Here is a 14,748-nt window from a genome sequence, read left to right on the forward strand (position 1 = left end):
TCTGGTGAAGATATTTTATTTTTCATAAAAATATAATTGTACAATGCTCTTCAGAGAAAGAAAAATTCCCTCAATGCCCCCAAATACCATGTGGATTAATAATCTTCCTTTCTTTCAAAACTAAAAATGTAATTGATAATATGCAACTGATTTCTTGTGAAATATAGTATTTATGTTTTTAAATTTTCTTTCCCTTTATTTTAACTAAAGCTAAGTCCAGTTTAAACCTATGCTTTTTGTAATGAGCCAAATCAAGTCTATCATAATTCAAAGATGATGAAATAAAATGCTAAATGGTGATGCTGATAAATATTGTCAATTAGCTGGTACACAGTGATATGAATTTGCTGCAGTAAGACAGAGTCTGATTTAGATACAACAGACAGGTTTTAGATAAAATAGAAAAAAAATTTAAGAACATCAACTATATCCTAAAACTTGACCTGGTCAAACTTACTCCATTTTATATTCAGTTGTTCTAATATCTGGCAGGTCTATGCTAAGTTAATGACAGAATATGACTGGTCTAAACACACAAATATATATTTTCCCCTTATCTTCCTTTCTTTGGGGGGAAAAAAAAGAAAACTAAAACATTACTCTCTTCACTTAGGGAACAAAGAGAATAGCGCTGACCCAGAGGGATAGAGCTCACTGATTCTCTCACTCTCTTCTGTTTTCTCTCAGCCTGGATGTTGTCATTACAGAAAGTGAGAGATGCTGAGATTTCAGTGTGCTGCTTCTTAACTGGAATGGGAAAAGAAATGCTCCAGCTGTTTTAATCAGTGACATTTATTAACATGCTTCAAGTGGCCAAAACGTGCAGCCAGCACAATACCCAAAGCAATCAAAACATTCCTTTTTAAGACCAAGGAACTTTCTCTTAGTATTATCAACTTTAAAATACCAAAAAAAAATATGGGTTTAGGAATAAACTCAATACGTTGTAATTTACTTTCATCCAAAATTACACATCCTCTACCTGAGGATAAAGTCACTGCACTTGTAAAGATACTGAGGTGGGGGTGGAGGGTAGCTCAAATGACCCTGTAATTTAAAATTACAACCCGAGAAGAAATACTTCAGGCACAATGGAGACATTCCATTGAAGAGCCACATTCATCTTGGAATGTTTGCTTTGAAAACAACTCTTCTGGGGAATTCAAAAGGTACTGAACAAAAGCAACACAGAGTAAATCTTGGGTTGTTTTGCAAAATAAAAATATACATTTGAGTAGACCAGATGGCAAAAACATACCCATTACAATCTGAACACTATATTTAAAACACTTAAATTCTGAAGGTCTGAATATTTAACAATTTCTTATCTATCTATATTTGTGATCCTAAAAAGACATTAAATACTCTTAAACCCCCAGTTCTCCAAAACACAGAGACCCAACAGGCTGGGCTAGTGGTATATCAGTAGTCACACAGGACTAGACTAGATCTGAGTTTGCAACCTACACACGAAGAGATTTTCAGGAACTCTGGGCTAAGGGGAAGCACTTTATTCAAACGCATAGCCTAAGAGAAAGGGGGAGAGTACCTTGTAATCTGAAACTATGTGGTCCATCTCTTGTTCCGCCTCACAATCTAGACTATGATGCCTCCTCTTACACTGCCATTTCATAACAAAACATACTGTTTAGAAGCCAAGTATTTGCTTCATTAGAGCTAAGAACAATTATAATTTAGCAGCAACAGAGAACACAGTTCCTGATTTAACTATGGGAAAGAGAAGAGAGAGTGATCAAGTGTCCCAGTGAGGAAATTGAAAGATCCCTAGTCTATTTGCATGTATGATATGATGAGCTTGATTCCTCAACCATCACTCTGTCTGGTAGTCAGGAAGAAAGTAAATATAGCTGTGATGGGAACCGAAAAAAACCTCTCTGGCTTCTGCACCTCCTGCCAGGCCTGCCAGCTGCGGTGCTGTGCACACCTCCAGTTTAGTGCTTCACTCCGGAGTGGAGGTGCTGTTAGGGCCAAACCAGATGCACACCCACAGTGTTTCTTTCTGGCTCAGAACACATTCTTAACGAAACTCTTGTCAGGGAAGAAACTAAGTGTTCTGGTTATGCCTACAGCCATTAGATCTACTAGCAATTTCTCCCTCATTTTGTTCCAGATCTCTTGAGGCAGAAACTCGATCTCAGCAGCTAATTTCATCCTATTTTCTTTAGAAAAATTCTCCGAGTTAGTTGACTACACAAGGCAATGTGTGTGAACATTCACTCCTACCCTCCCCACATACATATACAGACATACAATAGAAACACATACATACATTCATACATATTCTAGGTTGTCAAGAGGATGTATGCTGCTGAAATGCCTAAAAGGTTATTTCTTGCTTAAAAATGAAATTTGACTAATTATTCTCCAAGTGTGGAGTAAGCCCTAGCAAACTTTTATAAATATAGTTTGAGAAGACAGCAACAAAGAGGCTGTCTTGAGGGCTTTCCTGATGGATTTTGTTAACACGTACATTATTTAAAACAGGCATATCAGTATGGATTATAAAAATAGAAATGTATATATTTGTTAATACATATTCACAGCTTATGCTGGAATGGCTCACAGGAGAAATCATGGTTCATGCAGAAAATAAACATTACTCAAGTAAATATAAACAAATAAGATTAGGTCCATTAAGGCTGAGAACTTAGTCAGTAGTCAGCCCATTTGGTTTCTCTTTGTAGGGCAATCAAAAACATAAAAGAAGGTGACACCTAAACACACATACACATACAATGACATGAAATACATGGAAAGAATATAAATTAACCAATAAAGCAATGTGGAGTTAAGGTGCAAAAATACAATCTTCACCCACTTTTCTCTACCCCTGTGTTTTCAAGCATTGCAACATGTTAAATGCCATGGGTGGCAATACCAACCAGAACAGGTCTGAATGTTTATAAATTTTCTAAGTGTTTAAAGTTAAAGCAAAATCCTTTGGGATTTATAATCACACATTTTGGTAGAAACTGCAGATTTACAGAGATGACTACTGAGCAGTAGGTAGTAAATGGAGCCAAGAAGTACAATCTTGCCCATTCATCCTCCATAGGAATCAGAATATTGGCTTCTATCAGTGACTCGTCATTTTGAATAATCTTCACCCTGAAAAATAAATCAAAGTTACCAATGTAAGAATGTTTGGAAGTGAATGAAATTTGGTTAATCTTTTTTAAAATACATTTTATTTGTTTAATATCTACGGAGAAGGGCTTTTTAAAAATACAGACTGAAAGAAAACTGAGCTGATTCAGCCTTTTTTCTTTAATTCAATTTAGAGCAAGGCAAATGTTACCTGACCTAAGAAAAGCTAACAAAAAGCAAACCCTTCAATTTTATAAAAATATTTTAAAAGAGGGGCACCTGAGTGGCTCAGTCAATTGGGCGTCTAACTCTTGATTTGGCTCAGGTCACAATCTCGGCTGTGAGACAGAGCCCTGGCATCAGGCTCTGGCTGGGCAGAGTCTGCTTGTCCCTCTTCCTCCCCTTCTGCCCCTCCCTTTGTTCTCTGTCTCTCTAAGAAATAAAATCTTTAAAAAAAATTTGAAAGATAAAAATTTTATAACTTTTTAGAAAAGATTTTATTAATTCATTTGACACAGGGAGAGAGAGCGTAAGCAAAGGGAGCCGCAGGCAGAGTGAGAAGGAGAAGCAGGCTCCCTGCTGAGCAAGAAGCCAAACTCTGAGCTCAGGGCTTGATCCCAGAACTCTGTGGTCATGACTTAAGCCAAAGGCAGACACGTAATGCCATTCAGGCACCCTGTAACATTTTCTTATAACTGCTCCAAGTGCTCCCAAAGCAGTCACGATGATAAAGAAACCAGTCCATGACATCTTCATCACAAAATCTTTGCAGTCTCTTCAACAAATGGCACTGGAACATTGTTACTCACATGCAAAAAAATTAAATTGGAACTCTATCTCATACCACATAGAAAATTAACTCAAAATGGATCAATGACCTAAAATATAATAGCTAAAACCATAAAACTCTTAGAAGAAAACATAGGAGTAATTCTTCATGACCTTGGATTTGGCAGTGGATTGTTACATATGACAAAGCATGAACAACAAAAGAAAAAAACCAGATAAACTGGACTTCATCAAAATTTAAATGTTTTGTGCAATAAAGGACACTATCAAGAATGTGAAAAGACAATCTACAGAATGGGAGAAATATCTGCGAATCATATATCTGATCAAGGTCTAGAACCCAGAATTTATAAAGAACTCTTACAACTCAACAACAACAACAACAAAAAAAAAATGAAAAACAACCCAAATAAAAAACAGGGGCAAGGGACTTAGACATTTCTTCAAAGAAGATATACAAATGGCCAACAAGCGCAAGAAGATGCTCAACACCATTAGTCTTTAGGGAAATACAAATCAAAGCCACAGTCAGATACTACTTCACATCTTAGGAAGGCTATAGTTTTTAAAAATGGAAAATAAAAAGCATTGGCAAGATGTGACAATTTGAAAGCTTCATATATTGCTTGTGGGAATGTAGAGTATTTCAGCCACTGTGGAAAACAGTTAGTGGTTCTTCTAAAAGTTAAATATGTAATTACGTATGAGCTAGCAATTCTACTTCTAGGTATATACACCAAAGAATTGAAAACAAGTGCTAAAACACATACTTGCTAAAACACATGCTCATGTTTCAAAGCATACTGTTCACAATAGCCACAAGGGGTAAACAAATGTCAACAGATGAATGGATAAACAAATTGTGGTATACATACACAATGGAGTATTATATACCCATAAAGTAGCCTAAAGTACTAATATATGCTACAATGTGGATGAGCCTTGAAAACATGCTAGGCAAAAGAAGCCAGACACAGAAAGTCCCATTCTATATGTTTCCATTTATATGAAATATCCAGAGAGACAGAAAACAAATTCGTAGTTGCTAAGAGCAAGAGGGATAAGAACAGGTAACTGCTTAATGAATCCAGGGCTTTCTTTAGGGTGATAAAATGTTTTTTAACTAGGGATGCCTGGGTGGCTCAGTGGTTGAGTGTCTGCCTTTGGCTTGGATGGTGATCCTGGGGTCCTGGGATCAAGTCCCACATCGGGCTCCCTTCGAGAAGACTGCTTCTCCCTCTGCCTGTGTCCGTCTGCCTCTTTCTGTGTGTGTCTCTCATGAATAAATAAAATCTTTAACAAAAAATTAAAAAAAAAATTTTTGTAACTATATAGAAGTGGTGGTTGTATAACACTGTGAATATACTAAATGCCTCTGAATTATTACTTTAAAATGGTTAATTTTTTATGTGAAATTCACCATAATAAAAAAAAAATCCTACACTGATGGGCTACTGTACTAGAGCCTGGACTAGGTGAAGACAGGTTTTCCCATTAGAACTGTGTGACCTTGGGTACCTTAGCCAATTCCTTTGCTATTTCTTCATCTGTAAAATAAAAGGTGTAATTCCTTAACATAATCATTGGAGGAAATACATATGATAAATATATGTGAAAGTGTTTTATAAGTTGTAAATCAAAATACAAATAAAAGGTATTATTAACAATTATTAACATTATTAACAAAAATGGTATATCCCCATTCATGGGCTAAGTCTATTTTTAAAAATTTCCAAAAATGTATCAGTTGCTCTTCATAGATCCCATGTAAAATTCATTTCAATATTTACAATCTAACATCATTTCACTTGCTTATTAGTGTATTACAAATGACATCACTTTATTTAATGACAGACCAAGGGAAGAAGTCAATAGAAACCCTACCCTAAGATACTCCTCTAAATATAAACCCTCCCATTCACTGTACTCACAGGAATTGCTATTAGCATCTGTCTTCCCAGCTTTTGTGTGCCTGCTTGAGTTCTGCTGAGATTTGCTCTGCTCTTCTCCAGTGAGTAGGGCCTTTATTTCAGAAGGGATTTTTCCTTGGTCCATTGCCATGCACCACTGCTTGTACTGAAATAGGTAAATATATTTAAGTACAATTTTATTAGTCATATTTCAGGAACCACTGGTAGAAATCCTAGACACAACTCCGATAACTAGAGGTCAAATTGGCTGTTGGGAATCCTACCCTCCACCGTATTTCCTGTTTACCACCTAGGACACGTATGAGGCTTGCCATCTTTCAGAAGAGGGTGGGCAATTGCTGATGGATCTTCTCATGATATACTGGAGTAGTGTTCATACTCAAAAGGCCCCTCTGGTGGAAAGAACATTTGCCCAGTGTGCCACTAGTTAGAATCCTTCTGTTTTTGCTGTCACACTATATTTCTACTCCTAAAATAAATAATTGTCGTACATTTGGGTTATCTTCCATTTTTTTTCTTTCATAAACAATCTCTCAGTAAAATTATCATGTACATTCTGCTTCCACCAGCACTATACTAAAATGCTTATTTGCCTACATCCTGGCTAAAGGTTAATATTCTTTCCCATATTTGTCAAATGGATATGCGAAGCTTGGTATCTTCATACTTTAATGTAAATTCATTTTGACTCCTAAGCGTAGGTTTCTTCATTTGTTTACTTATAGACTTTCTTACCATTTCCAGTTCCTCTCTGAGGGCACATATGGCTCTTTCCCGGCTGGATACCAACTCTTCCAAATACTGATATCTTAGTTTTTTCCTAGCTCGGCATTCTCTTGCACTCTGACGGCTTCTCTCAAGCTTTGCCTTCAGGTCAATTTTGGCCGGCTTGCGACCACGTTTGCCAGGCTTCTTTACTTTGCCTCCAACCACCTTCAGCAAGAGAGAAAAGAATTTTTTTTTCCGGTTCTACTTTTAGGAAAATGACTAGGGGTGCATATTCGCAAGGAAAACACTGACAAATAATAAACAAAGGAAACCTATGAAACTAAGAAGGCATAATCCCACGAAATGTGTGATGTGTCTTTGCTTCCTGATTTTTTTTTTCTGATGCTTTTGATACCACGAGTGTGAGAGAAGAAATACTGAAGTTTTCCTTATTTCTTCAGTAGTAAACTTTAAGTAGTTTAACAGTAAACTTTATGAACCATATGTAGCTGGATACTAAAATCTAAAAGATGCCATTAAATGTTTTGCTCACAGGAATTTTTATTGACTTGAGAAAATAGTAAGTAAAAAATATTAACATTTAAGATTCAGTGTGATCTCAACATACATATAAACAACAAAGTAAACAAATAAACAAAATAACACATAAAAGAAAGGATGTTTGGGGCTCCTGAGTGGCTCAGTTGGTTAAGTGTCTGCTTTCAGCTCAGGTCATGACTTCAGGGTCCTGGGATCGAGCCTCCTTCTGCTCAGCGGAGAGCTTATTTTTCCTGCTCTCCTTCTTCTCCCTGCTCATGCTCTCTCCCACTATTTGTGTCTCTCTCTCAAATAAATAAAAAAAATTAACAACAGAAAAGAATGTTAAAAGGAAAATGAAGATTTCTGACAGGTGTCATTATCAATAGCTTTTTTCTCATTTGTATTTTTTATGATTTTTAAATGTTTACAATTAGAAAAAACAAAATTTGTATGAAAATCGTATGTTTGTATGTATGTATAAATATATATATTATGTGTATATATATATATATATGTGTGTGTGTGTCCTGAACGATTTGGCTGTGAATTCTCTCTTTAAATTTGTTGAGCCCAAAGAAACACACCAGAAGTCCCGGACATCTTCAGGATAATCCTCTCCTGCCTTTCAAGAAGTCTATAATTATGACCCTAGACTGTCTCAGGAGATTTCTAACTGCTCCCACTGGTCATAAGACATCTTTTCAATATCTTTGTTATTCATTTACCTGCATTGGCACAGTTTTTTGGTGACTGACAAAGTAATTTAATCCTTTTCACTGTTTAGCTTTGGAACCTCCCCAAGTTTTTATGTAAGACATAACTATGAACTAAATTTGATGAATTTTTAAATACATGAACCTGAACTTGTGTATCAAATAAATTTTCTTGAAAGCAATTACCTTGAAAGAGGTTACATTTATTCCAATGAACAAGCTTTTTGAGAAAGTGCTTTTAGAGCTAGTTTCTTACAAGCTACAACACAGTCTGCCTCAGATTTTCTACTTTATCTGATGAGGTTCTGAATGATGTCTAGTTCTGAAAAGTACCCTCAGGAGATAAAAATGTCACAACTTCAGTATTTTGAAACGAATACTGCTGAGGCTTTCAAGGCAACTGTTAAAGATGCAAAACTCGAACACTGACAAGCCACTGAAATAAAGTAGCAGCTTTATCAGGTAATAAAACTCAAACTCTATATTCATGTGGATATAAAAATTCATTTGTTTGTTTGAAAATCACTCTCAATTATCACATACCAACAATGCCGAGTACTCTATAAAAATCAAATCATTACTCAGTATAATGGTCAGGTGGAAAACCAAACTGTAAATATGAATCAGCCACGTTTACCAGACCCTGGGTAATACCATGATGGTCAACCACTGCATCCCGCATTTAATAGCATGGCTCTGAAACAAGACTGAATACTCCGAGGCTCTGGGAAAAAACTTTCTTTTCCACCACTATTGTAAAGCTAGCTGCTTCAGTACTACTCCCAAATTAGTTTCAACTTTTCGAAAACAGGTCTTTTAGGGGCACCTGGGTGGGTCGGTGGGTTAAGTGTTCGACTCTTGATTTCAGCTAAGGTTATGATCTTAGGGTCCTGAGATTGAGTTGCATGGGGCTCTGCGCTCAGCGGGGAATCTGCTTGTCTCCCTCTCCCTCTGCTCCTTCCCCCTCATCCCCCCCAACCGAGCACTCTCGCTCTTAAAAAACAAACAGGTGGGCAGCCCCAGTGGCGCAGTGGTTTAGCACTGCCTGCAGCCCAGGGTGTGATCCTGGAGACCCGGGATTGAGTCTCACGTCAGGCTCCTTGCATGGAGCCTGCTTCTCCCTCTGCCTGTGTCTCTGCCTCTGTGTGTGTGTGTGTGTGTGTGTTTCTCATGAATGAATAAATAAATAAATCTTTAAAAAACAAAAAAAACCCAGGTGTTTTAAAGCTTTTTATACTATGCATCATGTTTTTATTCCAATATAATATATACCTCAGGAAACTGCACAATTTTAATAAAATGTTTTTAAATAATCCTACATTGAAATAAAGTATATCTGCTATTGCTACAGTTTTTTTTTTATTTTTTAGTTTTTAGTCTCAACTTCAAACTATACAGTTTTTAAAAAGTAACATATTTACAGTATAAACTCAGGTCTATAGTAAAATAAATGGTAATCACATCTATTTTCTATGTAGTGAAATGAATCATCAATCACAACACTATTATCTAGTACCTCATATATTGCTGTTTATTTTGTTTTGTTTTTTATATTGCTGTTTTTAATTAATTCAGGAGAGGCTGTCTTTGAGAAACCAGCAAGAGGACATAGTGTACTTCAGAGACTGGACTGATTTTTGAAACAAACCTTACACAGTCATAAAAATAAAACAACAGTTATAACTCTTTGTTTAGTTTTTATGGTAGTAATATTATTTTACTCTTTTTTTTTCCCACTAGAAAGGCATAATAAATAAATACAGGGTTCCTGTGTTTTATGTCCTCTCCTGTAAAATTACATTAAAACCACATAACCACCATTTCTCTAGTTTAATTTTTCCTCAATGGTAGACTGAATTCTTGGCTTTGGGTGCCAGCTAAAATCTGATTAGTGTACTAGTTTTCAAGAGAGCCAGGTACATTGCAGGGTTACTGGAAATCTAAGTATAAAAACACTTTGTAAAGAAAAGGTATTGGGACACCTGGGGTGGCTCAGTGGCTGGGCATCTGCCTTTGAATCAGGTTGTGATCTCAGGGACCCGGGATCAGGATCAAGTCCCATGTCACGATCAAGTCCCATGTCGGGCTCCCTGCATGGAGCCTGCTTCTCTCTCTGCCTGTGTCTCTGCCTCTCTCTCTCTCTCTCTCTCTCTGTGTCTCATGAATGAATAAATAAATAAATAAATAAATAAATAAATAAATAAATAAATCTTAATAAAAATAAAACTTAAAAAAAAAAAAGAGAAAAAAGGTATTACACAAGGGGCGGCTCCTGGGTGGCTCATTTAGTTAAGCATCTGACTCTTGATTTCAGCTCAGGTCATGATCTCAGAGCTGTGGGATTGAGCCCCACATTGGGCTCCATGCTCAGCCTGGAGTCAGCTTGAGATTCTCTCTCTTCCTCTGCCCCTCCCTCCCTCGCATGCTCTCTTGCTCAAAATAAATAAAACCTTATATAAAAAAAAGATATACAAATGTGGGTCAGTATACTAGCTGCTTTAACAAATGAACTTCATATATTTCATATGCCATAATGATTAGGGGAGGGTTAGGAAAAATTAATAGAAGGAACCAGAAACCAAAACTGAAATCGACCTCACAAATTCCTCCCAAATGTCTCTGGGCCAAAAATCATCCTTACCAATGTTTCATAATGTTTTCACAACTCAGTGATAACCACCCTGTTCCCTTGCCCTCTCCTATTTCTTCTGTGAGGAAGCATATTAATATGGCTAAGTGAAAGTACTGATGTTTATGCACAACACAAATAAAAAAAAACTATGAAAATAATATAAAATTTAGTTTTTTTCTATTCTAGTTTTATTTCTATTCACATAGAGCCACATGGAATTTTAAATAGCTATCTTTAAAACTAGTGGTATCTCTTTATCCACTACCCATTTTACTTTTCTTTTTGTCCTCCCCCAAATATATTTGTTAACTGGAAATAGAAAGCCCCAAGGGAAACCCTCAGAAAGCTTGTCTCCCTAGCCCTCGTGAAGAAATTTGCTAGCCATTGATTTTTTTTCTTACTCTCCACAGAGAATTCATTACACAAAGGGAGGATAATAAAGATGTTAGATTTCAGTAGGGCTTTTGCAATACCAACTTTGTCTTCATTATATGTTTAAAATGTTCAAGTCTATTATAGGCAAGTAAGAATGAAAAGCCTACTTTTCTGTTAACTACTTTTTTTAATAAAACACTTTCTCCATTGAAACAAGCTAAAACTAGATGTTATGATTTTTAGAAAGTAAGCACCAAGGACTGTCATATAATTCTTAGTTCACAGCAATTACTATTTAATAAACACAGCAGATAAAAAACAAAAGATGTTCCTAAATAACGAATGGGTCAAAGAAGAGATCATAAGGGAAATTAGAAAACTACTTTGAGACAAATGAAAAGGAAAACCCAACATACCAAAACTTTGAGAGACGCAGCTAAAGCAGTGCTCAGAAGGGGGCTGTAAATGCCTAAACTAAAAAAGATTTGAAATCAGTAATCTAACTTTCTACCTTAAGAAACTAGAAAAAGAAGAGCAAATTAAATCCAAAGCAAACTGATGGAAGGAAATAACAAATATCGAGCAAATAAAACAGAAGATGACAAAACAATAGAGAAAATCAATGAAACCAAAAGTTGGTTCTTCAAAAAGATCAACAAAAGCAACAAAGCTCTGGCTAGACTAGTCAAGAGAAAACATCCAAAATACTAAATTCAAGACCTACATAAATAAATAAATAAATAAATAAATAAATAAATAAATAAATAAATAAATAAATAAATAAATAAATTCAAGACCAAAAGAAACATCATCCCTATCAACTTTACAGAAATAAAAATGGTTACATGGGATACTATGAAAGATTATATGCTAGTAACCTAGGAGAAATAGTCCTAGAAAGACACAGAATAGCAAAACTGACTTGAGAAGAAAGAAAATCTGAACAGACTTGTAACAAAGAGATTAAATTAGTAATAGAAAAATTTCCAGGGCAGCCCCGGTGGCGCAGCGGTTTGGCGCTGCCTGCAGCCGGGGGCATGATCCTGGAGACCCGGGATCGAATCCCACGTCGGGCTCCCTGCATGGAGCCTGCTTCTCCCTCTGCCTGTGTCTCTGCCTCTCTCTCTGTGTTGCTCATGAATAAATAAATAAAATATTAAAAAAAAAGAAAAATTTCCAACAAAGACCAAGTCCAAGTGACTTCACTGATGAATTCTACTAAACATTTAAAGAATAGGGGATCCCTGGGTGGCGCAGTGGTTTAGCGCCTGCCTTTGGCCCAGGGCGCGATCCTGGGGACCCGGGATCGAGTCCCACGTCGGGCTCCCGGTGCATGGAGCCTGCTTCTCCCTCTGCCTATGTCTCTGCCTCTCTCTCTCTCTCTCTGTGACTATCATAAATAAATAAAAAATTAAAAAAAAAATAAAGAATTAACACTAACTCTTTATAAACTCTTCCAAAAAACAGAAAAGAACATTTCACAATTCATTCTATCATGCCATACCAAAACTAGCCTGATACCAAAACTAAACAAAGATATCATAAGAAAACCACAGATCAATATGTTTTGTGAATGGAGATGTAACTATCCTCAATAAAATGCTAGCAAATTGAATCTACAACACAGAAAGAGGATTATACACCATGGCTATGTGTGACTTATCCCAGGAATAAAGGTAGGTGTCACAACCAAAAATCAATTACTATAATACATCATATCAATAGAAAAAAAGCGTCAAAGTTATATTTTCTTCTCAAGAGACTCAGAAAACACTTGACAAAACCCAACACCCTCATATTATAAAAAACACTCAACAAACTATGAATAAAGGGAACTCCCTCAACTTGATAAAGGTTGAAAAACCCACAGCTAACATCACACTTAAGGGTGAAAGATTGAAAGCTTTCCTCCCAAAGATCAGGAAAAGACAAAGATCTGGTCTTCTCTCATCACTTCCACTCAACATTGTATTGAAAAATCTAGCCACAGCAATTAGGCAAAAAAAAAAAGAGAGACTTCATTCAGATTGGAATGGAAAGAGTAAAACTATTCCTATTTGGGATGATATGATCTTATATACAGGAAACTCTTGGGGTACCTGTGGCTCAGTTGGTTAAGCATCCGACTCTTGATCTCAGTTTAGGTCTTGATCTCAGGGTCAGGAGTTCAAGTCCTATGTTGGACTCAATGCTGGGCATGGGGCTTATTTTTTTTAAAAAAAAGGAAAAAAAGAAAAAATCCTAAGGAATACACAAAAACTATGAGTGAACAAGGTTGCAAAGGACACGATCAATAAACAAAAATTAGCTCCATTTCTATATACAATGAGCAATCTGAAATGAAATTGTAAAAACATTCACTGAGAATAGCATAAAAATATATCATTTAGAATAGCATTTTATTGAGGGTATTTGCATCCTTTCTCATAAAACATATTGGTCTATAGTTTTCTTATGACTTCTCTGGTTTTGGTATTGGGCTAATATTGACCTCATAGAATGAACTAGGAATAAATTTAACAAAAGAAGTACAAGATTTGTACACTGAAAACCATAAAACAGCATTATAAGAAGCTAAAGATCTAATAAAAGTAGAAAAAAAAAGTAGAAACATTCCATGTTAATAAATTGAAAGACTAAATATTGTTAAGATAACAATACTCCCCAAATGGATCTATGTACAAATTCAACACAATCCCTATCAAAATTCCAGCTCAGTTGGTGGGCATCCAACTTTTGATCTCACAGTCATGAGTTTGAGCCCCATGCCGAGTGTAGAGATTACTTATAATACACTCTGCCTTTTTGCAGAAATTGAAAAGATAATAATAATAATAATCATAATAATAATAATAATAATAAAAATCAGGGGATCCCTGGGTGGCTCAGCGGTTTGGTGCCTGCCTTTGGCCCAGGGCGCGATCCTGGAGTCCCGGGATCAAGTCCCACGTCGGGCTCCTGGCATGGAGCCTGCTTCTCCCTCCTCCTGTGTCTCTGCCTCTCTCTCTCTCTGTGTCTATCACGAATAAATAAATAAATCTTTAAAAAAATAATAATAATAAAAAACACAGGGACCCAAAATAGCCAATCCGAAAAACAACAAAAGTGGATGGCGTATAATTTCTGATTTAAAATTTTATTAGAAAGCTACAGTAATCAAGATAGAGTGGCAATGGCACAGGGGTACACACACATATCAATGAAAAAGAAATGAGAATCCAGAAATAAACCCTTACATTTATGGTCAATTGATTTTTAGTAAGGTGCCAAAACAATAGAGAAATAGGAATAAAACAGTCTTTTTCAATAAATGGTGCTGGGACAACTGGTTATCTGCAAGCAAAAGAATTAAGCTAGACTCCTATAACATGCCATATACAAAAATTAACTCAAAATAGAACAAAAACCTAAATGTAAGAACTATATTTATAAAACTCTTAGAAAAAAACAGCGATAAACTTGTGACCATGGATTAGGCCAGGGTTTCTTAGATGTGACACCACAAGCATACGCAACAAAAGAAATAAATTGGACTTCAAAATTAAAATTTTTGTACTTCAAAGAACACCATCAAGGTCAACCCACAGAATGGGGAAAATATATGTAAATCATACAATGATAAGGGACTTGTATCCAGAATATATAAAGAAATTTGACAATTCAACAAAAAAGACAACCCAATTAAAGTGTGAGCAAAGTGTATGAATAGACATTTCTCCAAAGAAGATATATAAATGCCCAATATACATATGAAAAAACATTCAACATCATTAGTCATTTTGGAAATTTGAATCAAAACTAAGAGATAACACTTTATACCCACTACGATGGCTATATAATAAAAAGCAGCAAATAATGTGGAGCTGTGGAGAAATGGAACTCACATACATTGCTAGTGGGGATATAAAATGGTGGCCACTTTGGAAAACCATCTGCATGTTTCCCAAAATAA

General features: G+C 35.9%; 1 protein-coding gene across 1 annotated transcript in view; it reads right to left on the minus strand.

Moving 5' to 3' along the window:
• The window catches only part of CREBL2 (cAMP responsive element binding protein like 2), a 27,289-nt gene continuing 12,541 nt past the window's right edge, over window positions 1-14,748 (minus strand). The window contains exons 2-4 of the mRNA XM_072798985.1: window positions 6,564-6,761; window positions 5,829-5,973; window positions 1-3,129 (exon numbers count right to left, since the gene is read on the minus strand). Of these exons, the coding sequence (XP_072655086.1) occupies window positions 3,125-3,129; window positions 5,829-5,973; window positions 6,564-6,761 (348 nt within the window). The 3' untranslated portion in view covers window positions 1-3,124. The remainder of the gene's footprint in view (window positions 3,130-5,828; window positions 5,974-6,563; window positions 6,762-14,748) is intronic.

The sequence above is a fragment of the Canis lupus genome, chromosome 25 (assembly GCF_048164855.1).
Source record: "Canis lupus baileyi chromosome 25, mCanLup2.hap1, whole genome shotgun sequence".
Classification (NCBI taxonomy): Eukaryota; Metazoa; Chordata; class Mammalia; order Carnivora; family Canidae; genus Canis; species Canis lupus.